This window comes from Rhinoderma darwinii, chromosome 5 (genome assembly GCF_050947455.1).
Source record: "Rhinoderma darwinii isolate aRhiDar2 chromosome 5, aRhiDar2.hap1, whole genome shotgun sequence".
Classification (NCBI taxonomy): Eukaryota; Metazoa; Chordata; class Amphibia; order Anura; family Rhinodermatidae; genus Rhinoderma; species Rhinoderma darwinii.
In genome coordinates this window covers 280,996,572-281,024,324 of record NC_134691.1, presented here as the reverse complement: position 1 = coordinate 281,024,324, position 27,753 = coordinate 280,996,572, and the positions used below count along the sequence as shown (strand labels likewise).

The 27,753-nt window shown below is 40.6% G+C and overlaps 1 protein-coding gene across 2 annotated transcripts in view; it reads left to right on the top strand.

Annotated features, from left to right (window-relative positions):
* LOC142651931 (ubiquitin-conjugating enzyme E2 E2) overlaps positions 1 to 27,753 on the top strand; it is a 200,020-nt gene that overhangs the window by 26,942 nt on the left and 145,325 nt on the right. For both annotated transcript variants that reach the window (XM_075827207.1, XM_075827206.1), the window contains exon 2: positions 10,413 to 10,597. In XM_075827207.1, coding sequence (XP_075683322.1) covers positions 10,422 to 10,597 — 176 coding nt within the window. In that variant the 5' untranslated portion in view covers positions 10,413 to 10,421. The remainder of the gene's footprint in view (positions 1 to 10,412; positions 10,598 to 27,753) is intronic.

Here is a 27,753-nt window from a genome sequence, read left to right as displayed (position 1 = left end):
ATGCAATAAAAAAATGCTGTTATAAACTGTAAGGCCTTGTTCACACAGTGCAGATTTTGCATATATTTTTTTAAGCCATTTTGTTTTTCATCTCTTTATGTGTCGATTAACGACACATACAGAGATGGAATACGGCAGCTACAGTGCATAGGAGTCAATGAACGGGAGCCCTTACATTGACTTTGCTCTCTGGCTCTGTACTGCGCAGACGCAGGTCAGAGTCACACAGCAGAGCAGCTGTTTGCAGGGAGAGAGCAGGCGCCATCTTGAAGACCAGCTGCACTGCAGGTAAGATGTGTGTCTCTGCATGTCCCACTCTCTATCTCACAGACCCCCGCTCTCGTGACCCCCGACGCCCCCCCCCCCCTTGTATGAAGGACACATGATGAAACTGCACTGGGAAAGCCCTGAACGATAAATCTCTAGTTGTGCTGAGACTGTTTGGGGATGTGACTAATGAACCTCTCAGTCTCAGCACAATTAGAGAGCTTTATCGTTCAGGGGTCTGGGAAAGCTGGATGACCACCATTACCCCTCCTACTGGAGTGTGAGAGGTTCATTAGTCACACCCCCAAACACTCCAGTAGGAGGGGTAATGGTGGTCACCCAGCTTTCCCAGACCCCTGAACGATAAATCTCTCTAATTGTGCTGAGACTGAGAGGTTCATTAGTCACATTCCCAAACAGTCTCAGCACAACTAGAGAGATTTACCATTCAGGGGTCTGGGAAAGCTGGGTGACCACCATTACCCCTCCTACTGGAGTGTGAGATTCATTAGTCACATCCCCAAACACACTCCAGTAGGAGTAATGGTGGTCACCCAGCTTTCCCAGACCCCTGAACGATAAATCTCTCAAGTTGTGCTGAGACTGAGAGGTTCATTAGTCACATTCCCAAACAGTCTCAGCACAACTAGAGAGATTTATCGTTCAGGGGTCTGGGAAAGCTGGGTGACCACCATTACCCCTCCCACTGGAGTGTGAGAGGTTCATTAGTCACATCCCTAAATACTCCAGTAGGAGGGGTAATGGTGGTCACCCAGCTTTCCCAGATGCAGATATAACCAGGAAAGGGCTGGATGGACGGTGCACAGGGTTTTTGGTGATCCCCCTCTGTCATGTGATCGGACCTAAGTTACCGGTTCATCAGACGGGGTTCATGTGACTATAAATCTGTCCATAACAAGAGACCGTGCACTCAGGACAAGCTCTGCCCTCATGCCGTAGTTGTGTGGTTCTGTCTGCAGTGATGGCGGTGGGTGGCTCTGACACCCGCCTCCCCCGTCGGGTCATCTCAGGACAGAAGGGGTGTCCGGATTGGAGACACAGCGCCGCACCTGTCCTCAGGTTGTGTCTGGTATTGCAGTTCACCTCCATTGAAGTGAATAGGACAGAGCTGTAATACCACACACGACCTGAGGACAGGTGCGGCGCCATGTTTTCCTGGACGACTCCCTCTGTTGGCCAACATTGGAAAACATGTCAAATTATTATTTAATTTTGAATACTTTCCACCATACGGAAAAAAAAAAAAATACAGCAAAAAACGTAAAAAATATAATAGAAATAAGTAACGACACTTAAAAAAAAAGGTTTAATTTGCGACACATTCCCTTTAAAGTCACTATGCAATTATTCTCTATTTGCATGACTTGTATTTTTCAATATTCCTGTTTTTTAAACCCTTAAAGTAAGGCCTCATGCACACGACCGTAAAAACTCCCGTTATTACGGGTCGTAATTACGACCCGAAATAACAGGCCCATAGACTTCTATTGGCCACACGTGTACCTTTCCGTTTTCTTACGGGAAGGTGCCCGTGCCGTTGAAAAAGATAGAACATGTTCTATTTTTTTTATTTTACGGGCCATGCTACTATACTTTATAATGGGAGCACGGCCCGGAAAAACGGCCGGCTGCCCGTGGCCGGCCGTGCTCGTAATTACGAGTCGTAATTACGGGCACGGTCGTGTGCATGGGGCCTAAGAGTATACTTTTATTTACTTACCATACATTATTTATAAAACAACTCCAATGATTGAATTCATAGAAATGAAATCTTAGGCCTGATGCACACGAGCGTAGCCATGTGCACGGCTGTGATTTTTGGGTCGGCCTGCCACGGAGTGTAAGCCGCGAGCCGCCCGCAAGTCGCGGGCTGTGCTCATGGCCGCTGCCTTTATTTTCAATAGTGGTTTTTATTTTGAAAAACGATCATTTGTGAGCAAGTTATGGGCAATTTTAGATTTATTATAATTAGTTTCTTAATGACCAACTGGGCGTGTTTTTACTTTTTACCAACTGGGCGTTGTAAAGAGAAGTGGATGACACTGACCAATCAGTGACCAATCCGCATCATACTCTTCTCATTGTTCCAGCCCAGCTTCTTACACTGCACAATCACACTGTTAGGCTGGGTTCAGACGAGCATGTTACGTCCGCAATGGACGGAACGTATTTCGGCCGCAAGTCCCGGACCGAACACATTGCAGGGAGCCGGGCTCCTAGCATCATAGTTATGTACGACATGATTACAGTACGGGATAGTTGTCTCGCAGCGAGGCGGGGAGTCCTAGCGTCGTACATAACTATGATGCTAGGAGCCCGGCTCCCTGCAGTGTGTTCGGTCCGGGACTTGCGGCCGAAATACGTTCCGTCCTTTACGGACCGAACATGCTCGTGTGAATCTAGTCTAAGACTGGGTTCACAAGACCTATTTTAAGACGTAAACGAGGCGTATTATGCCTCGTTTTACGCCTGAAAATAGGGCTACAATACGTCGGCAAACATCTGCCCATTCATTTGAATGGGTTTGCCGACGTATTATGCAGACGACCTGTAATTTACGCGTCGTCGTTTGACAGCTGTCAAACGACGACGCGTAAATGGACTGCCACGGCAAAGAAGTGCAGGGCACTTCTTTGCCACGTAATTTGAGCTGTTCTTCATTGAACTTAATGAAGCACAGCTCAAGATTTACGAGCGTCTCAGACGCCTCGTAATTTACGAGGAGGAGCATTTACGTGTGAAACGAGGCAGCTGTTAACAGTCTGTCTTTTCACACGTAAATGCCTCTCATCGTGTGAACATACCCTTCCAATCACACTGCAGTGAAGGAGCTGGGCTGGAACAATGAGAAGTGTATGACACTGATTGAAATTAATTAGCATAAATCTAAAATTGCTCATAACTCGGTAAAAAATGATAGTTTTTCAAAATAAAAACCACTGTTATCTACTGTGAGTTAACATCTACATTACAGCGCCGATCACATTATGCAGGAGATATGGCACTCATACTGGTGACAGAGCCTCTTTAAGCCAAAATGACCCATTACTGGCAATTGGCATTTTTTTTTTTACCACTTTATATACCATGTCTAGGCTGCAGATGAACTGACAGGGAAACCTCAGGGACTGAATTCCCTTAACCTCCCTGCTTTATTTTTAGAGTTGCCACTAGCAAAGAGGCCAAAGAGGAAACTGCTATTTATGCAGATCATTATATATTAGTGGAGGATGTACCTTCATTTAATTATTTTTGCATCTACCAATTACATTTATTTTATAGTTTATTCAACTTGTATGAAATATTATGGGCCCATAAGGAAATAATTGTGTTCTGTGACTATGTTGATCCACCTTAAAGTATTTATGTTTAACAGATGGCCAGCACACAATGTCACAATGCCCCCACCATTCCCGCCTCATGATCTAATGAAGGGGGACTTTTTTTTTTCCCTTGCCAGGGTTATATTTTTGTGCTGCAGCCTTATTGTATAATTCAGCATAGTGAGCATGAGATATAACTACAGTGTGCCATTCTCTACACAGCTTGAATAATAAGCGGACAGGATTAGGATGACTGTCATTACATCTCTGAGTACTGCCCGGTGGCACCACATAGACTTTTTTTTTGACTGGGGGAGTGTTAAAGAACTGAGTAAGACATTTTTAGTGTCCTGTTATATAAGCCCAATAAAATGTAAGGTATCCAGCTTGAAAAATGTACTTCTATATCTAAGCTTTCTTTTTTATATATTAAAATAATATGTAGTGTACAGTATGATTGATCATTTTGTCCACTTATTTTTTAGCTGAAATATTTGTAGGAAGCCTCACCTCTTAGCTGCTAAAAAATTTCTGCATATATTAGACTGTATGAGACCGCTTTTCAGCTAGGCCGAGCGTTCATGTAAATTGTGGAGTCAAGAGGAATAGCCTATTGGGCCAACAGCTATCTAAAGTGTATGGGTACCTTCACACAGGGCAGATACACTGTGTAAAAGCACGCAGCGTATCCGCCCTATATGCCACAAGGAATTTCAGGCGAAAAACCGCACCAAATTGTGCAGTTTTTCGCCCGGAATATCCGTTGCGGAAAACTGCAGCACTGCTAGCAGGCCGGCCTCCTGGGATGACGTTACATCCCAGGAGACCGCTGCAGCGTGTGATTGGCTACAGCGGCGGTCATATGGGATGAAGCGTCGTCCCAGGAGGCTACGCTGAGAGAGGAACACAGACTTCTGGATAAGTATGAGATATATTTTTTTTCGGAATATGCACAATGATAAGATTATTTCGTTCCGTTATTGATTCAAATTTACTGCCTGTAGTAGAACGATTAAAATATTGTTTAATTGATAATGATTAAAAATGGGCTATCCTAGCCCTAATAACAATAGAACAGGCTCAGATAAGGTGGTCAGTCATGAAGAGAGGAAAACTCGTGTGATGACGTTATTCCAAACACCGAGCAAAACCTCTCCACTTATAGTATACTGCACTGACGCACCTCACTGACATAGGAGACAGTCCAACGCGTTTCCGTGCCACTAATACATGTGACACATCATCAGGGACTCTCAATTCGGTTTATTAGTTGTATATTCTATTACTGCCGGTAAGCACAGTTGTGTGCTAAATTGAACCTCACGGCGCGTGTACGGCTCTAATGCATTGGCCGCACACGCGCCGGCGAAGTTCCGGTCTATTTGACAGGCCTAAGCCCACCCATTCAACTGACGTAGCTACGGCCCGGCACCAACCCGCAGTGAACACGTCAAAAATGACGTTGCAGGAAAAGTGCCGAGCCTCCAATCCAGCAGCCAATCGGCTTTCATTTGAACGCTACAGCGTCCCACGTTGCCTAGGAGATCTCCAGGCGAATCAGTTTAACTGCTGCATGAATTCAAGACTAAGTGCAGATGCAGATCAGACAAACAGAACAAACAAAGCATCATAAGTGCCATATAGTTTTAAAGGTAATTAAGATATAGAAGTTTTGCGCGTATAGAATGAGTGAATAGGCAATATCAGACCGCTAAACACATTCCCATAATGGGATACATGTCAAAATGCAGCTGAAAACACGCATATCAAACCGCATGTTTGCGCATGACCATGAAAAAACATTTTTGCATCTCATACCATAAAGATAACCTGTATTTACCAGACGTGACAAGAGAAACGCCACTAACACAGCAGCTAGCTGGTTTGTATTATCTTATACTCGATAAGATTGATTATTTGTACAATCAGTGTTTTACCATGTATTAGCTTACCAAGCCAAATACCCAGACGCTTGAGGTAGACACAAGTTTCAGTCATAATAGTGACCTTCAAAGCAAGGAATTGGGTTAGATATAGTAAAGGTCCTCCGTTTCTTGCCTCATTAGACGTGGAGGCGTTATATAGCTCTATCCCCCATGAGCAGGGATGTTGTGCCATTGATTACTTTTTGAGAAACAAGGGTACACATTTCAGGGCCCACAATGAATTTGTCATTTTGTTGTTAAAATTTGTATTGGAACATAATTTCTTCTTGTTCAATCAAAAGATTTTCCACCAGCTGAAAGGGGTTGCCATAGGGAGTCCATGTGCCCCGACATATGCCAACTTGTATTTGGGCTGGTGGGAAAAAGAATGTGTCTTTACGGATCTAATGGAACAATGGACCTCCCGTATCCTTCTATGGATTAGATTCATAGACGACATTCTGATTTTATGGAAAGGAACAAGGGCACAATTCATGGAGTTTGTGGGTGTCCTTAACGTAAACAACCTAGGCCTATACGCGCAAAACTTCTATATCTTAATTACCTTTAAAACTATATGGCACTTATGATGCTTTGTTTGTTCTGTTTGTCTGATCTGCATCTGCACTTAGTCTTGAATTCATGCAGCAGTTAAACTGATTCGCCTGGAGATCTCCTAGGCAACGTGGGACGCTGTAGCGTTCAAATGAAAGCTGATTGGCTGCTGGATTGGAGGCTCGGCACTTTTCCTGCAACGTCATTTTTGATGTGTTCACTGCGGGTTGGTGCCGGGCCGTAGCTACGTCAGTTGAATGGGTGGGCTTAGGCCTGTCAAATAGACCGGAACTTCGCCGGCGCGTGTGCGGCCAATGCATTAGAGCCGTACACGCGCCGTGAGGTTCAATTTAGCACACAACTGTGCTTACCGGCAGTAATAGAATATACAACTAATAAACCGAATTGAGAGTCCCTGATGATGTGTCACATGTATTAGTGGCACGGAAACGCGTTGGACTGTCTCCTATGTCAGTGAGGTGCGTCAGTGCAGTATACTATAAGTGGAGAGGTTTTGCTCGGTGTTTGGAATAATGTCATCACACGAGTTTTCCTCTCTTCATGACTGACCACCTAATCTGAGCCTGTTCTATTGTTATTAGGGCTAGGATAGCCCATTTTTAATCATTATCAATTAAACAATATTTTAATCGTTCTACTACAGGCAGTAAATTTGATATTTTTTTTCGGTGTGGCGTTTTTTGCGGTGTCTTCGCTGCGAACCTGCCTCAAATAACACAACAACTGCTATTTGTTGCGGTTTTTACCTCCCCATTGAATTGAATGGGGAAAACCTTCAACATTTAAGCAGTGTTTACACAAATACAATTGACATGCTGCGGAATAAAATTCCGCACCGCAGGTCAACTTCAGAGCGTTTTTACCGTGCAGTATTTAAGCAGCGTGTGGATGAGGTTTGTTTTATCTCATTCACTTTGCTGCTACTGTATTTGCTGCGGATTTTCCGCAACTAATTATGTTGCGGAAAAAACTCAATATTTACGCAACGTGTGAACTGACCCTTAATGTTACCTTCAAGCCCTGCAACTCGATGGGTTGCAAAAGTGGGTATTTTGGGATTGGGTGTGAATAATTTTTCAGTATGTATTGACTATTAATTGTCTTAAAATCAAATAAAAACAAAAAAACGTAAATAGAAAAGGAGGAGACCTCCAGCTCACCAGTGATTGCGTCTCCGGACACCTCGCACGGATCCCCGCTACGGCCAGCGGTCAGTAAATCAGGAAAAAGAAGGAAACAATCCAACGCTGTGTTTCGTTAAAAAGGAAATCTGTTCCCAAGTTTATTGTAGAAAATGGTTTAAAAATTGCATGGAGACGCAGTCTCAAGGTGAATATATATATAGCGGGCTAGATGGCCTTGGCCTACGCGTTTCGAGCAAGCGTGTTGCTCTTAATCATGGCAAAAAGAATATGAGTGCCCCCAATGCTGTGTCTACTAGATATACAAAGCGATCTGCCGTTCAGAAGTCAGCATAGGCTGACAATGATTGATACTTAATTCCGCAGGTGGTGGATTTAACCCTTGTATTGAAAATGGGAGGAGTGCCTTTATGTTACTTTATGTAGCACGGTGAGTTGACTCTGCGTATCAACAAAATTTGTGCAAACTGAAGCACTGTTATACTACTTTTGTTTCTCGGATTGTACCTATCGAACCTTGGATCTTTTGATACTAATTTAATTAAAAATGCAAATCCGGATTAACTATTGGAATAGTCAGCGGAAAGAAAATGTAGACTAAGCATAAAAGGGGCAAACATAAATGGAACATAACAAATATACAACTAACAAATTAAGGATAAAAACAAATACAGATGTGAAAAAGACATTTACAGATCGTCCCATTTTCAATACAAGGGTTAAATCCACCACCTGCGGAATTAAGTATCAATCATTGTCAGCCTATGCTGACTTCTGAACGGCAGATCGCTTTGTATATCTAGTAGACACAGCATTGGGGGCACTCATATTCTTTTTGCCATGATTAAGAGCAACACGCTTGCTCGAAACGCGTAGGCCAAGGCCATCTAGCCCGCTATATATATATATTCACCTTGAGACTGCGTCTCCATGCAATTTTTAAACCATTTTCTACAATAAACTTGGGAGCAGATTTCCTTTTTAACGAAACACAGCGCTGGATTGTTTCCTTCTTTTTCCAAAAAAACGTAAATCTAAGCCCTTGAGTTACTAAGTCTACTGTTAATGGGGTTCCCCGGTACTTTTATATTAATGGTTTATTCTTAGGATAGGTCATCAATATCACATTGTGGGGTTCCGACTCCCGGCAGCCCCACCAATAAGCTGACTGAAGGGGGTCGTGGCGTTTGTCTCCGCGGCTGCTTCACAGTTTACAAGGTACAGCACCGTACACTTCCGTAGCGGCTGTGCCTGGGTATACTATTCCGGTCCCATTCAAGTGAATGGGTCCGGGCTGCAGAGAGCTGCAATCCCCCTTCTTCTACCATTCTGATATTGATTACCTATCCTAAGGCCATCAATATAAAAGTCCCAGAGAACCCCTTTAAATTTTTAGAAATTTAATTCTGCCGTTTCTTAGTTATTGCTGTTTCTTTTCTTAATGCTCCCCAAAAGTGACAACCAATATGGCTTCCATCACAGCTTGTATAGGTCTCATCGCAAAGTTTTTCCTAGCTACTGAATTGTAAATGTGCTTAGTTATGCTGTAAAACAGGAGTCAAGGAATGTTCAGGGCTCTAAGAGAACTATGTCATTCTTTCAGCGTGATGTCACTTCTTAGTTATTGTTAAGTAGTTATTGAGTATCTAGAACGTACTTGTGGAGTCCAAGTTTATTCATGCTCCCCCGCCCTTCAGCCGCTGATTGACAACGCTGGAATCAGCATTACTGTCACTTTTGTGACAGACAGCATATATATCAGACTGATCTGCTATGGATGAGTCAGGGGCTTTATATCATTTTTTGCATTATATTTACGTATCTCATTACCATGAAACATACCTTTTTACGGCCCTACATCCATCATATTCCTTAAACCATATGTCCTCTTTATTACGCCATTTTACTGTTTATATGAAAAGCAGAGTAACATTATAAATACAGTGCATTACTTAAAGAGGCTCTGTCACCAAATTTTCAAATCCCTATCTCGTATTGCAGCAGATCGGCGCTGCAATGTAGATTACAGTAACGTTTTGTTTTTTTCAAAAACAAGCATTTTTGGCCAAGTTATGACCATTTTTATATTTATGCAAATGAGCCTTTCTTAAGTACAACTGGGCGTGTTTAAAGTTATGTCCAACTGGGCGTGTATTGTGTGTGTACATCTGGGCGTTTTTACTTGTTTTACTAGCTGGGCGTTGTGAATGGAAGTGTATGATGCTGACAAATCAGTGACGAATCAGCATCATCCACTTCTCTTCGTTACCACCCAGCTTCTGGCAGTTCACAGACGCACAGCGTATCCTCGCTCATCCGACGCGATGAAGTTCCTGTGGGAGGAAGTGAGTGACATCACAGCGTGATCTCGCGAGGACACGCTGTGTGTCTGTGCACTGCCAGAAGCTGGGTGGTAACGAAGAGAAGTGGATGATGCTGATTCGTCACTGATTCGTCACTGATTCGTCAGCATCATACACTTCCATTCACAACGCCCAGCTAGTAAAACAAGTAAAAACGCCCAGATGTACACACACAATACACGCCCAGTTGGACATAACTTTAAACACGCCCAGTTGTACATAAGAAAGGCTAATTTGCATAAATATAAAAATGCTCATAACTTGGCCAAAAATGCTCGTTTTTGAAAAAAAATAAAACTGTTACGGTTATCTACATTGCAGGGCCGATCTGCTGCAATACGAGATAGGGGTTTGAAAATCTGGTGACAGAGCCTCTTTAAGTAATGATCTTTAATTACACAGAGTTGCATTCACAAATTTTCTGGCTTCCTTTCTTGCTTTGCATTATAAAATCACAACTGAGCTGTTAGGGATTCATTGATCCAAAAAGGTTGCTGACTTTTTCCTGTAGCAACCAGCAGAAAGTAATGCAATAAATACTGTTTTATGTCGATTTTAGTCTTTCATTGAGTGTTTATTCCTTGTGCTTAGTCATATGTTTATTGTAATCTGATAGAAAATGAAAAATAAATATAAAGAACTGGAAAAAAAAGTAAATTAAAAACCAAACCAAAACTATTAAGTGTGTAAAACAGATACAAATATAAGTTAAATTAGTTGTTTTATATCGTTATCAGGATATATTTTCTTTAGGTTTTTGTTAGCTGTTTACATTTAATGTACTTTATTTTGTAGAACCTCAAAATGTCAACTGAAGGTCAAAGGGTGGATGATAGTCCTAGCACCAGTGGAGGTAGCTCCGATGGAGACCAACGAGAAGGTGTTCAAAATGAGCAAGAGAGGGAAAAGGTTCAACCTAAGAAGAAAGAAGGGAAGATATCCAGCAAAACAGCTGCCAAGCTGTCCACGAGTGCCAAAAGGTACAATATTTCTCATACATTATACTGTTCTGTATTTTTCCAATTTTTTTCAGTTTGGCTTATAAGTTCATACACGACTACCAATATATTAGAGTTAAAGGCTCATAAGGCATTTATAGGAATCCACTTGTGAGTTTACAATGAATGAAAACCTTTTACACGCCAATGGCTCACCGTCAATGTATCCAGTGGTTTAATGTTGGATTAGACTATATTGGCTATCATCGTACTCAAATATATGTGATAACCGATAGGACTGAAATTAGAGTTGCCTAGCTTTCCTATAGTTCTGAATGGCAACTCTAGCATGTCAAGGATAAATTCCTGCACAACAAATCAAATTTCACATGGTTATTATAATAAAATATCAAACTATTAGTCACGTCTTATTCTTATGGATCCCTTTAAATGGACCTTGAAAAGTGAGTAATAACTAGTCAAATGTTCTGGATGGAGTCATTTCTTACCTATCGGTTAGTAAGATAATAATACTGTCCAGCAATGTTGAGTCTTTGGCAGTCTTTCATATTTCATGAAATACAGTTAGTTCCAGAATTATTTGGACAGTGACACAATCTTCATGATTTGGGCTCTGCATGCCACCACATTGGATTTGAAATGAAACAACTGAGATGCAATTGAAGTGTAGACTTATAGGTTTAATTCAAGGGTTTGAACAAAAATATCCTGTGAAACGTTTAGGAATTGCAATGATTTTTCTACACAACCTCCTCGTTTCAGGGGCTCAAAAGTAATTCGACAAATTAACATTACCATAAATAAAATGTGTTTTTTTTAATACTTTGTAGAGAATCCTTTGTATGCAATGACTGCCTGAAGTCTGGAACCCATTGGCATCACCAAACTCTGGGTTTCCTCCTTTGTGATGTGTTTCCCGGCCGTCACTGCAGCTGTCTTCAGTTGTTGCATGTTTGTGGGTCTTTCTGACTCAAGTTTTGTCTTAAGCAAACGAAATGCATGCTTGATCGGGTTAAGATCTGGTGATTGACTTGGCCATTGCAGAATATTCCACTTCTTTGCCTTAAAAAACTCCTGGGTTTCTTTCGCAGTATGTTTTGGGTCATTGAGAAGCGACGCCCAATTAACCTTGCTGCATTTGGTTGAATCTGAGCAGAAAGTAAATCCCTGAACACTTCAGAATTCTTTGGCTGCTTCTGTCTTCAGTCACATCATCAATAAACACCAGTGACCCAGTGCCTCTGGCAGCAATGCATGCCTATGCCATCACACTGCCTCCACCATGTTTTACAGAGGATGTGATGTGCTTTGGATCATGAGCCGTTCCTAGCCTTCTCCATACTTTCTTCCTCCCATCATTCTGGTACAGGTTGATCTTCGTTTCATACGTCCATAGAATGCTGTTCCAGAACTGAGCTGGCTTCTTTAGATGTTTGGCAAAGTCTAATCTTCCCTTTCTATTTTTGAGGCTGATTATTGGTTGGCATCTTGTGGTGAACACTCTGTATTTGCTCTCATGAAGTCTTCTCTTTATGGTAGACATAGATACTGATACACCTACTTCCAGGAGAGTGTTCTTCACTTGGGTAGATATTGTGAATGGGTTTTTCGTCACCATGGAAAGGATTCTGCGATCATCCAGCACTGTTGTCTTCTGTGGACGTCTGGGCCTTTTGGAGTTCACGAGATCACCAGTGCACGCTTTTTTGTTTTTAAGAATGTACCAAACTGTTGATTTGGCCACTCCTAACATTTGTACTATCTCTCTGATGGATTTCTTCATTTTTTTCAGCCTAACGATGGTCTGTTTCACTTGAATTGAGAGCTCCTTTGATCTCATGTTGTGGGTTCACAGCAACAGCTTCTAAATGCAAATGCCACACCTGAAATCAACTCCAAACCTTTTATCTGCTTAATTGATGATGGATTAACGAGGGAATAGCTCGTGCAGCCCATTAAATAGCTTTTGAGATAATTGTCCAATTACCTTTGGCCCCTTGAAAAAGAGGCAGCTGCATATGAAAGACATGTAATTCCTAAACCCTTACTCAAATTAGGATGTGGATACCCTCAAATTAAAGCCGAGAGTCTGCACTTTAAGCACATATTGATTATATAACTGTATATTCAATTTGTTTTGGTAAACAGCTAAAATGCCAAAACTTGTGTCACTGTCCAAATAATTCTGGACCTAACTGTAGGAGAAATATGTCGCCAAAATAAAGAATAAACATATTAAAGGGGTTGTCCGAGATTTATTGACTTTGTGTTAATCTTGTAATTTATAAATGTAAATACATTTGTAATATACTTACATTTTCCAAAGTGGCCCCGTTTCCAGATCCTGCCGTGGGGAACTTGACGGGTGACGTCACTCTCTGCTCTGGCTGCTTTGTTGATCTTGAGTTCTTTCCCGGGTATACAACACGTCCGGCTATACGACACAATGATAACAGCTGGCATTCAGATTGGTTGTCACTCTCTCTCGAGACACCAAGGGGGTTCACTGATACAAGAATTGCACGGTCTACTCATGGCACTGTTGCATGGGTTACATTTGCACTGTACAAAATGCACCAACTCACTGAGTGGAATTTTCCAATTTTTCGTTTTAGGTGTAAAAGCTCTTTAAAAGAACACTTAAGATACAAAATGCACAAAAAATAATTAAATATCCCAGCAATTTCCTCTTATTGAATTAATACTGAGAAATATATAAATAATTCTTATGTATGTATAGGAGTTCAGCTATGACCTCCTTCCTTCTCTTCAAAATCCTGTGTCTGGCTGTAAGACAACTGTCTGCAGCAGGAGCCTCCCCCTTCTGCAGTAGGACACACAGATCGTTAAACCCTGCCCCTTTGCTAATTCCCACACCTCAGCTATTTATCAGCCAAAAATGGAACACACCAGCAGGAAATTAAGCCCTGTGTTCTGTGCATATAGAAATATACGACTGTTTGTTTCAGGAACATGCAGAAGGTCCTTCAGACTGACAAAACAATGTGGGCAACTGTATCTCCTTTTTTTCATTAATTTCTAAGTTTAGTGCTTTGTTAAACCCCATTGACTGACCGTTTTTTTCAGATTTTCAGAAGTACTTGGCTTAATTTTGACCACTTTGTCAGAATAAAACTGCAGTTCTGTACTAAGAAGCCCATAGGTATAGCAGGCCTTAGTAGTCTTTTTCTTGTCATTTCTGAATGGCATAGGATTAAAAAAAAAAGTAAAATCTGTTCATGTGTCAACCTTCAAAATTTGGGGATGTTCTTGTACTGCCAGTACTGATCTGTGGACACGTGACCACAGTAGCTAATAATTGACCGTCATGGTCACATGTCTACGTAAGCAGTGTTATTGATATGCAATTTTTTTTTAACATGCTGCAGCGTTTGGCCCCTAATTTAAGAGTGGCTCTTGAGACTTCTTAGCTTGTCTGAGACACAGTGTGGAGTGATTTTAAGCTTCTGAGACAACTGTGGAAAACGAGAGCCTGGTTAGTAGTGACCTCTCAGTCCTATACAAGTCCTCCCGGCCATTTGAAAGGCATGGGGGAACTTTCTACGATGTAAAAATTCCCTTTTGTAAAAGAATGTGGCCTATTCTAATATAAAGTGAGTGTAATCACACATAAAACCTAACAGACAAGTCTGATAAACCGTATATATTATGGAATAGCTGTGCTTTCAGTTCCCTAATGTAAAAGAATTGTATTCAGATTTTTTTTTTGTTTAACAAAAGGAAAAGAAAACCGAGATTAAAATTAAGAATCGTCCATACGTGTGAAAAAACATATCAAGATTTTATCTACCCTAAGTGAAACCAGGCAAAAACGGAAAAATTACTTTTTCCCGCATAAGGGTAATCCCCACCCCTATACTTTCCCGAGGTGCCATGACACATCTATGGTATACTCCTGGCCTGCTTGCTTCCAATATTCGCTTTTAAGGAGCGTATGTGGCGTGAATGGCATGACCCAACATGTCCTTTATATCAACAATTTCCCCCTATAATATCTAGCATGGCAATTTAGAAGGCAGATAATGATACTATTCCATGCAGGTTGCTATGTACTTGTCATACTCCAGAGGTACTAGACCAAAAGAACCCCCTAGATCTCTGCATTCTTCTCCTTGTAATATCTACCATGGGCATTTAGGGGGCAGATCATGACACCACTCCATGCAGGCCATTCACTTGGTATACTCCAGAGGTAGTCGAACCCTGGAGATCTGTGCATCATGAGACATCACAGAAGTAAGCTCTAGACTGACTAGTTTCTATTGGCGACTGATTATCTACAGTTTCGATAGTAAATAAACCCCACAGTGTTGATTATAGGGACACAATATGAGTGAACAGATGTTCACACGGAATCTTCCGGGCGTGTGCTGGATTATTTGCAACTAGTTAGAAACACCAGGGGATTTAGTTTTTTCAGTGAAGCTTCTTGCTACAGTTTAACCATCATTGGCAAATGTATAATGTCAAAGCATCAAGAATGTTTTCCAAGTGTGATCTCGTACTATCAATAGAATAAGGGTGTGTACATAACTCGGAGCAACTATTTATTTTCATTAGTAGAATTTGTTCTGTAATAAAATAAAGGGGGAAATCATGTGAAAATCGGCATAAAAAATTACAGCTTGTTTCTGCTGTTTACTTTATTTCAGAACCCGTGCGCGTGCTATGAGGACATTAATGTGATACGTTTCTATATAATAATTTCAAAATGTACGAGATATTTTTACTGCATATCATTTCATCAACAGGACCTGTTTGTCCCAAAGTTTTTGCTTAAAGGCTACGGACACCTTTTGAAAACCATTAAAAAAAATAATAATATATATATATATATATATATATATATATATATATATATATATATATATATACACAGTGAAGGAAATAAGTATTTGATCCCTTGCTGATTTTGTAAGTTTGCCCACTTTCAAAGTCATGAACAGTCTAGAATTTTTAGGCTAGGTTAATTTTACCAGTGAGAGATAGATTATATTAAAAAAAAAACAGAAAATCACATAGTCAAAATGATATATATTTATTTGCATTGTGCACAGAAAAATAAGTATTTGATCCCCTACCAACCATTAAGAGTTCAGCCTCCTCCAGACCAGTTACACGCTCCAAATCAACTTGGTGCCTGCATTAAAGACAGCTGTCTTACATGGTCACCTGTATAAAAGACTCCTGTCCACAGACTCAATTAATCAGTCTGACTCTAACCTCTACAACATGGGCAAGACCAAAGAGCTTTCTAAGGATGTCAGGGACAAGATCATAGACCTGCACAAGGCTGGAATGGGCTACAAAGCCATAAGTAAGACGCTGGGTGAGAAGGAGACAACTGTTGGTGCAATAGTAAGAAAATGGAAGACATACAAAATGACTGTCAATCGACATCGATCTGGGGCTCCATGCAAAATCTCACCTCGTGGGGTATCCTTGATCCTGAGGAAGGTGAGAGCTCAGCCGAAAACTACACGGGGGGAACTTGTTAATGATCTCAACGCAGCTGGGACCACAGTCACCAGGAAAACCATTGGTAACACATTACGCCGTAATGGATTAAAATCCTGCAGTGCCCGCAAGGTCCCGCTTCTCAAGAAGGCACATGTGCAGGCCCGTCTGAAGTTTGCAAATGAACATCTGGATGATTCTGAGAGTGATTGGGAGAAGGTACTGTGGTCAGATGAGACTAAAATTGAGCTCTTTGGCATTAACTCAACTCGCCGTGTTTGGAGGAAGAGAAATGCTGCCTATGACCCAAAGAACACCGTCCCCACTGTCAAGCATGGAGGTGGAAACATTATGTTTTGGGGGTGTTTCTCTGCTAAGGGCACAGGACTACTTCACCGCATCAATGGGAGAATGGATGGCGCCATGTACCGTCAAATCCTGAGTGACAACCTCCTTCCCTCCACCAGGACATTAAAAATGGCTCGTGGCTGGGTCTTCCAGCACGACAATGACCCGAAACATACAGCCAAGGCAACAAAGGAGTGGCTCAAAAAGAAGCACATTAAGGTCATGGAGTGGCCTAGCCAGTCTCCAGACCTTAATCCCATCGAAAACTTATGGAATGAGCTAAAGATCCGAGTTGCCAAGCGACAGCCTCGAAATCTTAATGATTTACAGATGATCTGCAAAGAGGAGTGGGACAAAATTCCATCTAACATGTGTGCAAACCTCATCATCACCTACAAAAAACATCTGACTGCTGTGCTTGCCAACAAGGGTTTTGCCACCAAGTATTAAGTCTTGTTTGCCAAAGGGATCAAATACTTATTTCTCTGTGCACAATGCAAATAAATATATATAATTTTGACTGTGGTTTTCTGTTTTTCTTTTTATATAATTTATCTCTCACTGGTAAAATTAACCTAGCCTAAAAATTCTAGACTGTTCATGTCTTTGACAGTGGGCAAACTTACAAAATCAGCAAGGGATCAAATACTTATTTCCTTCACTGTATGTATATATATATAACAGTATATCAGTGTGTTTGGTGCAACTTTGTAATTACTTTTTATTAAAAATTATATTTACTTTTTGAGATACAGCTGCTTTGAATCCTGTATACAGAGCAGCTCTATCTTGCGCTGAGACCTGAATCCGTCAGGTCAGTGGAACAGATGAGTCTCTGGCATGCATGATCCACCTGTTATTGATCACATCTAAGTTATGAACTTAAATAGAAGAGGAGAAATTAAGGACCGCACATCCACAATATTAATCAATAAACATGAACATGAGGTTTTTTGTTAACATTTTGATCAAATTGTATAAGCCCACTTGCCACTTCACAGCGATCTCGTTTAATTTCTGAACTTGCATGTGATCGATAACCGCTCGATCCAACCCGCTGTCACTGAACCCAACAGTACCGTTGACCTGACTAGATACAGCTGATCTGTATACAGGTTACAAAGCAGCTGTATCTGAAATAGTAAAAATCATTTTTAATGAAAAGTAATTAAGTTGCACCGAATACACTGTTTTATTTTAAAAAAAACAAAAAATTATAGGTTTCAAAGGTGTAAGTAGACTTTAAAAGAGATTGTTTTAAGAATTGTATACACGCAAATGCAAAGAAAAATAGTGTTATATTGTTTCTTCTCTAGATTGAATTTGTTCTGGTTATTCAAATACATCATATATTTACATAATATTTTTTTTGTTAAAATACTGTGCCTGAGTGCCCCTTTATTAAAGATGGAAAGCCTAAGGCCCCATGCACACGAATGTGCTTTTGCGGCCGCAATTCCCCCTGAAAATCCATGGGAGAATTGCGGCCCCATTCATTTCGATAGGCTGTGGTTTCCACAGTCCGTGCATGGCCCAGGAGCCTGGACCGCAGAAAGAACGGACCAGGCTCATAGAAAATAATGGACGCGGGCATGTGCACGGCCCGCGATTTGTGTGCGGCTCGCGGGTGACTCTCCGCGGCCGGCCGACCCGAATATCACGGCCGTGCATATGGCCACGGTCGTGTGCATGAGGCCTAAGAATTTGTATTCTTAACTCCCAGAAAGCAATTGTGGTTTGTCATGTCATTGTGTAATATTCAAAGCAAACACTGATTGATAGAGATGGGGAGAGAGAAGACGGGTTACAGCTGAAAAATGTTTTTTTTGTGTCCTTGTGTGCTAGCTGACTAATAAACAGCTATCCAAAACTTCCAAAATGGCTGACTATGGTTATAACTTCCAGTCTCATTATGGGAAATAGAGCAGCATAACAGAAGACTTTAAAAAGTGTTCAGACTAAGGGAACTGGAAGATTTTAGGGCACAAGATAGTTTCCATCGTTTACACGTAAAGCTCCGTCATTACAAACAGCAGCTGAACCATGACATGCAGTATTTGGACTGCAGGACTGATAATGGCGTCAACTGCTGCAACTAATTTCGGGCATGTGTAGGTATATAGACTGGCACACTCAGCTTGACTAAAAGTTCATGTTGATTTCTATGGCAGAGAGTGACTTCTAGACAGTTATGGTAGAACTGAAGAATCAGATAAAAAAAAAATATGATTTTCCCCCTAAAAGCAGATTCATAAAGTCCTGTACACATTACATCATTAGACAATCCAGCTGAAAATGACAGGTTCCACCTATATCAATTTATTGTCTATGGGCAGCATTTTGTGTTGCAATGTTTCAGTACAGGCACTACAGACATTGGAGCAGAATTTCCAATATTTTGGTATTAGAGGGTCCCAAAAACAGAAGTCTCGGGAGACTTCGGTCGTATTCATCAAACAACTGCAGCACCTATGAATTTTGTCTTTCCCTCGGCGTGTACTTTTTAGTCACCGCTGTAAGACATGTTAGTGTATAAGAAGTCAGAGCTTACACACAACGTGTCTGTTTTATAGCAGCCTGTATCCCGGACATTTATCATTATTGATAAAGCTGCCTTTATTGCTTTTGTTAAAACCACTGAAATATTTTGAAATCAAAAAAAATTATTATAATTGTAAAAGAAAAAACAGCAGAAACAAAAGCTGATGTTCTTGGACAGATTCACCACACTGAATATTTTCATGCTAATCTATGCCCATTCTCTGCCTCCCTCTCCCCCGATGTGATGATGATGTGATTGATTAGAAAGAAAATTCTGAGGGCAACACTGCACCAAGCAGCTGGAAGCATAAACCGCTACCTGCTGTGCCATTGTCTCTTCATTTATCATCCTTCATGTGTTACTGGAGAATTCCTCCTGGCTGCTGTGTTCTTCCTAGATTCTATGATCGCTCTGTAAATGAGATTTCTACGTTACATGCATTCTACTCTCAGAATCGAATATCTATTTATCTCTCTTTGATCTATCTCTAAATTTATACATTAATGAATATGCAAATTATTTTTAGAAATTAGGCAAAAACTTGTTACTTCTGTGGCTGCACCATGGTGTAAGAAAGAGGAGGCCATTACACGCACACCCAGGTTTAGGCTTAGTTTTACACAGTTAATGGTAGCAGATTGAAAAATGATGCAAATTTATGTAATTCTGCGGATCTATTGTTCAAGCCTTCACCCATTAAACGTAATTATAAAACAACAACAAAAAAAAAGATTGTGAGTTCTATAATGTACCCCAATTTTTTTTCACACCCAATCACGCATTTTGCTGTATTTTAGAAAATGTAAGGAACAAATCCTGACAGAACTTATGAAAACTGATGCATTTTGTCAATAGTTTTGAAATGGTTAGAAGTTGTAAAGGACTTGTTACAATCCATAGGTTTTTTTTATGGATTTTTTTTTTTAACCAAAATATGAATATAACCCTAACTTTATGAATTTAGATGTGATCAGTATTAGGGTTCTCCTTTCTGTTAGAGGTACACGGGAGCTGCTGTCTACAGACTGACGGTATATCTATGAGACGTCTGAATAAAATATTTTAACAATTCTAAAGAAGAGGACAACTCAATTACTTAAACTTACAAGTGTTTTTCTTTTTCTTTTAAAAAAAATTATATTATAGATGGAAACACTTTTTAAAGAAAGCTGGGTTACAATATGACCACCATTACAGTTTCAACTTGGGTTGTCCAGCTTTCCGATCCTTTTGAATGGCAGGTTTGCCTAGTTATGTAGCTACATGGAAGTTGGGGTATATCGCTACATAAATAGGCAAATTTGATTTTCATTAGTCTGGAAAGACTAGGGTACACCCTTTGTAAGAGATGTAATGACATCCGTATTGACTGCCACACAGCTTTCTCAGATCCGAATAACTAATAAATAGACTAATAGAATTTTTAACAAGTAACATAAGATACTAAGGACTTACATTTACTGGGGTTTATTTTTGGCAAAACATATTTTTTAATTGTCGCTGATTTTTGTAACAATATAAAATAAATACCAGAATTTACATAGTTAGCACGGTTGAAAAAAGACACATGTCCATCCAGTTCAACCAAAGGATGGGAAAAGGGAAATGAAAAATTTCTACACATTGACATCGGAGCTGATATTTTTTCGTTACAGGAAATTATCTAAGCCTTTTTTAAAGCCATCAACTGTCCCTGCTGTGACTGCTCCTGCGGTGACTATTCCACAGATTCACAGTTCTCACCGTAAAGAAGGCTTGTCGCCTCTGCAGGTTGAACCTTTTTTTTTCTCCAGAAGGAGGAAGTGTCCCTTGTGATTTCACCATATTTTTTGTATTTGCCATTCACATATTTCTATAAATTAATCATGTCCCCACTTAGTCGTCTCTTTTCAAGGCTAAAAAGGGTTAAATTCTTTTAATCTTTCCTCATAACTTAGATTCTCCATGCCACTTATTAGCTTTGTGCTCTTCTTTGTATTTTTTCTAACTCCTGGGCATCCTTTCTATGAACGAGCGCAGAACTGAACTGAATATTCTAGATGAGGCCTCACTAATGCTCTGTAAAGTGGTAATATTATATCCCTGTCCCGTGAGTCCATGCCTCTCTTAATACACAACAATATCTTGCTGGCCTTAGAAGCAGCTGATTGACATTGCATGCTGTTATTTAGTTTATGATTTACAAGTACACACAGATCCTTCTCAACAAGTGACTCCCCCAGTGTAGCTCCCCCTAGGACATATGATGCATGCAGATTGTTGGTAGCCAGATGCATAACTTTACATTTATCTACATTAAACTTCATTTGCCAAGTGGATGCCCAAACACTTAGTGTGTCCAATTCAGCTTGCAATTTACGAACATCTTCCATAGACTGAACAATGCTACATAGCTTGTTGTCATCTGCAAAAATGGAAATAGTGTTATTGATCCCATCCTCTATATCATTAATAAATAAGTTGAATAATAGTGGTCCCAGCACGGAACCATGGGGTACACCACTTATAACCGGGGACCATTCAGAGTAGGAATTATTGGCCACAACTCTCTGCATACGTTCCTTGAGACAATTCTCAATCCATTATTTTAGTGAGAGCTTTAATTCAAGCACGGTTATAGGATTAGAGAATTACTTTTAATTCCTCTCATTTGTTATGCTTCTCTAAGATTTTTCCTTTTCAGACGGGAAGAACATTTGATACAGACTCACTATTTCCATTATCCATTTTCTGCAGACAATAGTGTTTTGATTCATCTAAGTGGTTGAGTGGTTAATGTATATATACAGTTATACTGCTCGGACTAGCAACATAAATTTTACATGTGTACATTTATCGAACACAGACCTGTTTAATTTAAATTCGTATTCAAGGTTTTATAAAGGATATGTATTGTTCACGGCATGTACAGGGTGGGCCATTTATATGGATACACCTAAATAAAATGGGAATGGTTGGTGATATTAACTTCCTGTTTGTGGAACATTAGTATATGGGAGGGGGGAAACTTTTCAAGCTGGGTGTTGACCATGGCGGCTATTTTGAAGTCGGCCATTTTGTATCCAACTATAGTTTTTTCAATGGGAATAGGGTCATGTGACACATCAAACTTATCGAGAATTTCACAAGAAAAACAATGGTGTGCTTGGTTTTAACGTTACTTTATTCTTTCATGAGTTATTTACAAGTTTCTGACCACTTATAAAATGTGTTCAAAGTGCTGCCCATTGTGTTGGATTGTCAATGCAACCCTCTTCTCCCACTCTTCACACACTGATAGCAACACCACAGAAGAAATGCTAGCACAGGCTTCCAGTATCCGTAGTTTCAGTTGCTGCACATCTCGTATCTTCACAGCATAGACAATTGCCTTCAGATGACCCCAAAGATAAAAGTCTAAGGGGGTCAGATCGGGAGACCTAGGGGGCCATTCAACTGGCCCACGACGACCAATCAACTTTCCAGGAAACTGTTCATCTAGGAATGCTCGGACCTGACACCCATAATGACATAAATAACTAATGAAAGAATAAAGTAAAGTTAAAACCAAGCACACCATTGTTTTTCTTGTGGAATTCTCGATAAGTTTGATGTGTCACATGACCCTCTTCCCATTGGAAAAACTAAAGTTGGATACAAAATGGCCAACTTCAAAATGGCCCCCATGGTCAACACCCAGCTTGAAAAGTCCCCCCCCCCCTCCCATATACTAATGTGCCACAAACAGGAAGTTAATATCACCAACCATTCCCATTTTATTTAGGTGTATCCATATAAATGGCCCACACTGTAGAATGCAAAAACACACTGTCAGCACTAAGGTATCTAGATACACTCCATTGTCATTTAGTATGTTTGTGTTGTTTCCTCTTAAATGATAGGAGTTGTTATACTTTCTGCCACTGATATTTCATCATTATATTGGATCGCTTTACTTTAATATCATTTCATCATTTTTATTAGTTGGCCATAGACAATCTTGTTATAGGGACATTAAACCTAGACATGAATATTGGAAAAAAAAATACAAAAATCAAGCTGCAAGAACAAGTATTATTTTAGAAATCTTCCCTATCTCAAGGCTATGGACTCTTTTGACATGAGAAAAAAAATACTTTTAGAAATGTTACTAGTTACGGGTGAATGGTGCATTGTCCGAGAGATTTTCGCTGGCCCGGGGTACGCGCCAGAGGTGTCCACTGTCACCATTGCTGTTCGCCTTGGCGGTAGAGCCACTGGCGTGCCTCATAAGACAGGAGGAGCGCATACGAGGCTTGCAATATGGGGAAATGGAGGAAAAAATTTCACTATATGCAGACGATATTTTAATATATATGACCGACACTGAGAACACTCTGGAGGTAGTAATGGACACGGTCACAAGGTTTGGGGAGTTCTCGGGATTACATATTAACTGGACCAAGTCTGCTCTGATGCCACTTGACACGGTGAACATTGTAGATACTGGAGTGGGACCCGGATTCCGATAGTCTCTGAATTTACGTACCTAGGGGTTAAGGTGACGGCTAGGGTTCAAGACTATATGTCTTTGAATGTTTTACCACTGCTGCTCAAGGTAAAACATAAGGTGGACGCCTGGAACAGGCTCCCGCTCTCTGCTCTGGGGAGGACTAATCTAATCAAGATGATCCTTATGCCTCAAGTTTTATATATTCTCGATAACTCCCCAGTATGGATACCTAAACACTGGTTCAGACGATTGCACAATCTCTTTCGGGACCTGGTCTGGAAAAAAGGGGTTCCAAGGATTAAATTGGAGAAACTGCAATTGCCTAAAGACGAAGGGGGGGTCGCGCTGCCAAATTCCTGGATATATTACCTGGCTGCCCAGAGCCAACAGTTTAAGGGGTGGTAGGACACAGAGACATGGGGTTCTAGCGCACGCTTATTGTCATACTTGGGGGGAGGACTCAACCCACTAGAGGGTCTGGAAGTGCATACCTTTAAGAGATTGGCGAGTGCTAAACCAACATTACTCCTGATACATAAAATATGGTGGCAATGCAAACAGATCCTGGGAGTGGGAATGTGTACCAAATATACTCCCTTATGGCATAATCCGATCCTGGGGGAATTATATCAATTAGAGGGCATGCAAAAATGGGAGTCGTCAGGGGTTAGGCGATTACAACACCTGTATGATGATAACGTGCTGAGATCATTTCAGCAGCTGAAAGACCTATTTCCACTGGAGCACAGTATGTGGTGGACCTGACGGTTTGTGCTCTTGGGGTTCTAGAGTATGTGGGACGGGCTGACACGACCAAAGGCCTGATCTCAATGGCATACAGGGAACAGGATGTCGGTCCATTGACCGAAGAGGAGTGGGAGGAGATATTAGCATCCACATGTCACTTATCACTCAGTCTGGCGCAGAGGAGATCCCAACTCTTCCTGATACATAGAGTGTACCGCACCCTGTGGGTATTAAAACAGATGGGTATTAGAGCGGATGCTAAATGTCCTAGGTGCACGGAGGAGAAGGCGGACATATTTCATATGTTTTGGTCATGTGAGGCCCTGAGGACCCTATGGGGGAAAATATTGGATCTGATAAAGCAGGTGTATGGTCGGGAATTGGCGGCAGACCCTAAAGTTATGTTGTTGGGAGCAGTGGGAGAATTGGAGAGTGACAGAATGACAAGTCAGGCAATTGCCAAAATATTATATCAAACGAGGAAATGCATTGCTAAACACTGGCTGGACGCGGAGCCACCAGGGATCAGGGAAATTGTAGGAATGTTGAATTATAATATCCTGATTGAGCATAAGATATTTTTGAAAAGGGGCACGGAAAAAAAATTTGATAAACAATGGAGCAGATGGTTGGCCTGTCCTGAGGTGGTATCACCTGACCTGAGTAGACTAAGGGCAAGAGTCGTCTGAGGAATTGGAGGTGATCGAGTTTGGAGCAAAGAAGGGGTGGAGGGGAACCTTGATAAGAGAACTGAGTTCTGGCCTGGAAACAATGGGTGAAGATATGGTGGGGGGCTGTGCGAGGGGGGGGGGGAGAGGGTATGTTGGGGGTTTTCTGATATGCTGTAACTATTGTATACGATGTTGGAAAATTAAAATGTAAATGTCAATGTGTTATTTTATTTTGGTGTTCGTATCAATAAAATTGGATTGATTTAAAAAAAAGAAATGTTACTGGTTACCTGGAGTTAAAAAAGTTGCACTAAGTTTCAGGTTGCAATAATGTTTCCTTTATTTATTTTTATACCCCCTTATATTCAATTTACAATTTGCTCCTAATTTCAGACTTATCTCATGTGGATGTTTCCCTCCTGTTATACATGCCATGTGTACGTTCTGTGTGTCCAGGATGCTACTGTCTTCACTAGCTCTCCTGTATCAGCACAGCTTCATTCCTGTACTGCTTTCCCCTTCTAGAGCCCATGAGGGATCTCTTCTGCATTGTGCTTTTAGATGCTAATGCTGAGGAGTGTTTGATAACCCCCTCCCACCCCTGCACAGTCTACAGAGGTATCAGTGGTAAATAACAGTCTCTACTCTACATTTATAGTTTGTTTTGCTATTCATTCATATTTTCAAAATTCAGAAATTGAACAAAACTTGAGATCTTGTGTTATGTTGACTGAGATGGTGTCGGACTCCCATCAATCAGACATTAGTGTCCTCTCCCCAGGACAGGCCATCCATATATTAATCCTAGAGAATCTCTTTATTAATCTTGTCTATGGACAGGAATATAACAAGCTTAAAGGGGAATTCCCATTTTAAGCATTTATGGTATATACACAGGATATGCCAATAAATGCCTGATAGGTGCGAGTCCTACCTTTGGGGCCCTCATCTACCAGGGGAACTGGGGACCTTCTTCATTAAAGTCTATGAGAGTTACAGAAAGTGCTGAATGAAAGATATAACCAATAGCTGTTATTATCTATCTAGACATAGATTAGCTATTAGTGAAATGATCGCTCGGGTTTAAGTTATGATTCTCCTATTAAAGGGAATCTGGCTTTGCGTAACCGAGAAATCGGCGTTTCATTTCCCCGACGCTGCAGTTGCAAGTCCCATACAAGCACTTAGTGGTGGCTCTAGCGTCCAATTAGGTGGCCGCTAGAACCATCACTCAGAGTAGGGGGGCAGGCCAGAAAACTGCTGTTAGATTCCCATTATTATACTTGGCTGAATGTGCATATTATTTTAGTAGAGCAAGGAAAGATAAGTGTCTCATAAGAAAAAAGTCAGGAAAAAATTGATCCAGTCCAATAATATCTGTGACAAATAATTCCAATAATAAGATTGTATTTATTTCGTTCTCTAATATTTACAGGTTCAGCACAGAAACAGCCAGATAAACCAAAATATTCATTATAGGGCTGCACCGTTGGTTTTGACTTATTAACCGTGCATGTATTAATTATTATATATAAAATAATGGAACTTTTCATACTGCATTGAACGGTAAAGATTTTTATGTTTCTGAGCTTTAGAATTTTATGATAACAACATATTTTATTAGACCAAAATTCCATAATTGCAGGTGTTTAAAATTCATGAACATGTATTTCTTGTGACATTGTTCTGCTAGTAGCGGGCTACTGTAAATGAAATGCGTAATTGAGGGTGAACATCTGGGACATAATATTTATTCATACTTACAGTATAAATATCCATACACAATTCATGTCTGATAAATATTTGCAGAGCTCCTGGTGACTGCTTTGTTGCCAGTACACTACGGCAGTCTACCAGCTGAACGCCTCAACGTTGTATACAGAATGATGTGTGTGCATAAGAGTGTCGAGGTAACGTAATCCAGCTGAAGTACATTCTGGATAAATATTTAACATCGCTATTTCTCAAAGCTGAAAAGAAAGCTAAAGGCAATACTGTTGATATTTTTTTATAGCCAAAATATCCAATGACATCACTTCTAATAAAATCTCTAGTGCTTTGTAATGCCATGAACGGACTAAATTAAATATATGGGAATTTCAACTCCATTCTGCTGAACGTTCCTTCTTAGGCTTCATTTACATCTGTACTAGGGCTCCATTCCGACGTTCCGTCTGAGCTTTCGGTCAGAACCGAGCCCTGACAGACACAAACGGAAACCATAGGTCTGTTTCCTTTCAATCGTGACAGATCCGGTGCTATCGGTTTCAGTTTGTTTCCGTTGTGCAAGGGTTACGTCATTTTGATGGAATCAATAGTGTAGTCGACTACGGTATTGATTCCATCAAAACGACGGAAACCTTGTACCGCGGAGACAAACGGAAACTATTGGCACTGGATCCGTCACTATTGAAATCAATGGTGATGGAAACGGAATCCTATGGTTTCCGTTTTTGTCTGTCAGGACTCTGTTCCGACGGAAAGCTCAGACGGAATGGAGCCCTAGCGCAGATGTGAACGAAGCCTTACTGATGTAGAAAACTTTAGCTTGACACTGATAGGTTATCACGCTGAAGAAATGTAATCACTGAACACAACAAAACCTGTTTATATAGCCATTAATAAAGTCAAGTTACAATTTATTGCCACAGTGTTTTTAACGCATTAAGGGTCAAGTTTAAGATTGCTACATCCCTATATGTTTTACAGTATAATCCGGCTCCTTTGCTTAATATATCTGGTGCTAGTACCATACTGTTTAATAACATTTTACTTTAGGCTTTCTTTTCGAGGTTTTCTATTATTACAAATAAATTTAAAGAGAACCTCTCAGCAGTTTTGATGCCTCAAAACTGCTGACAAAGCAATTTAGGGGAGGAGTAGGACATTTTAAAATATTTTTTTTCTTGGTCATGAAAGT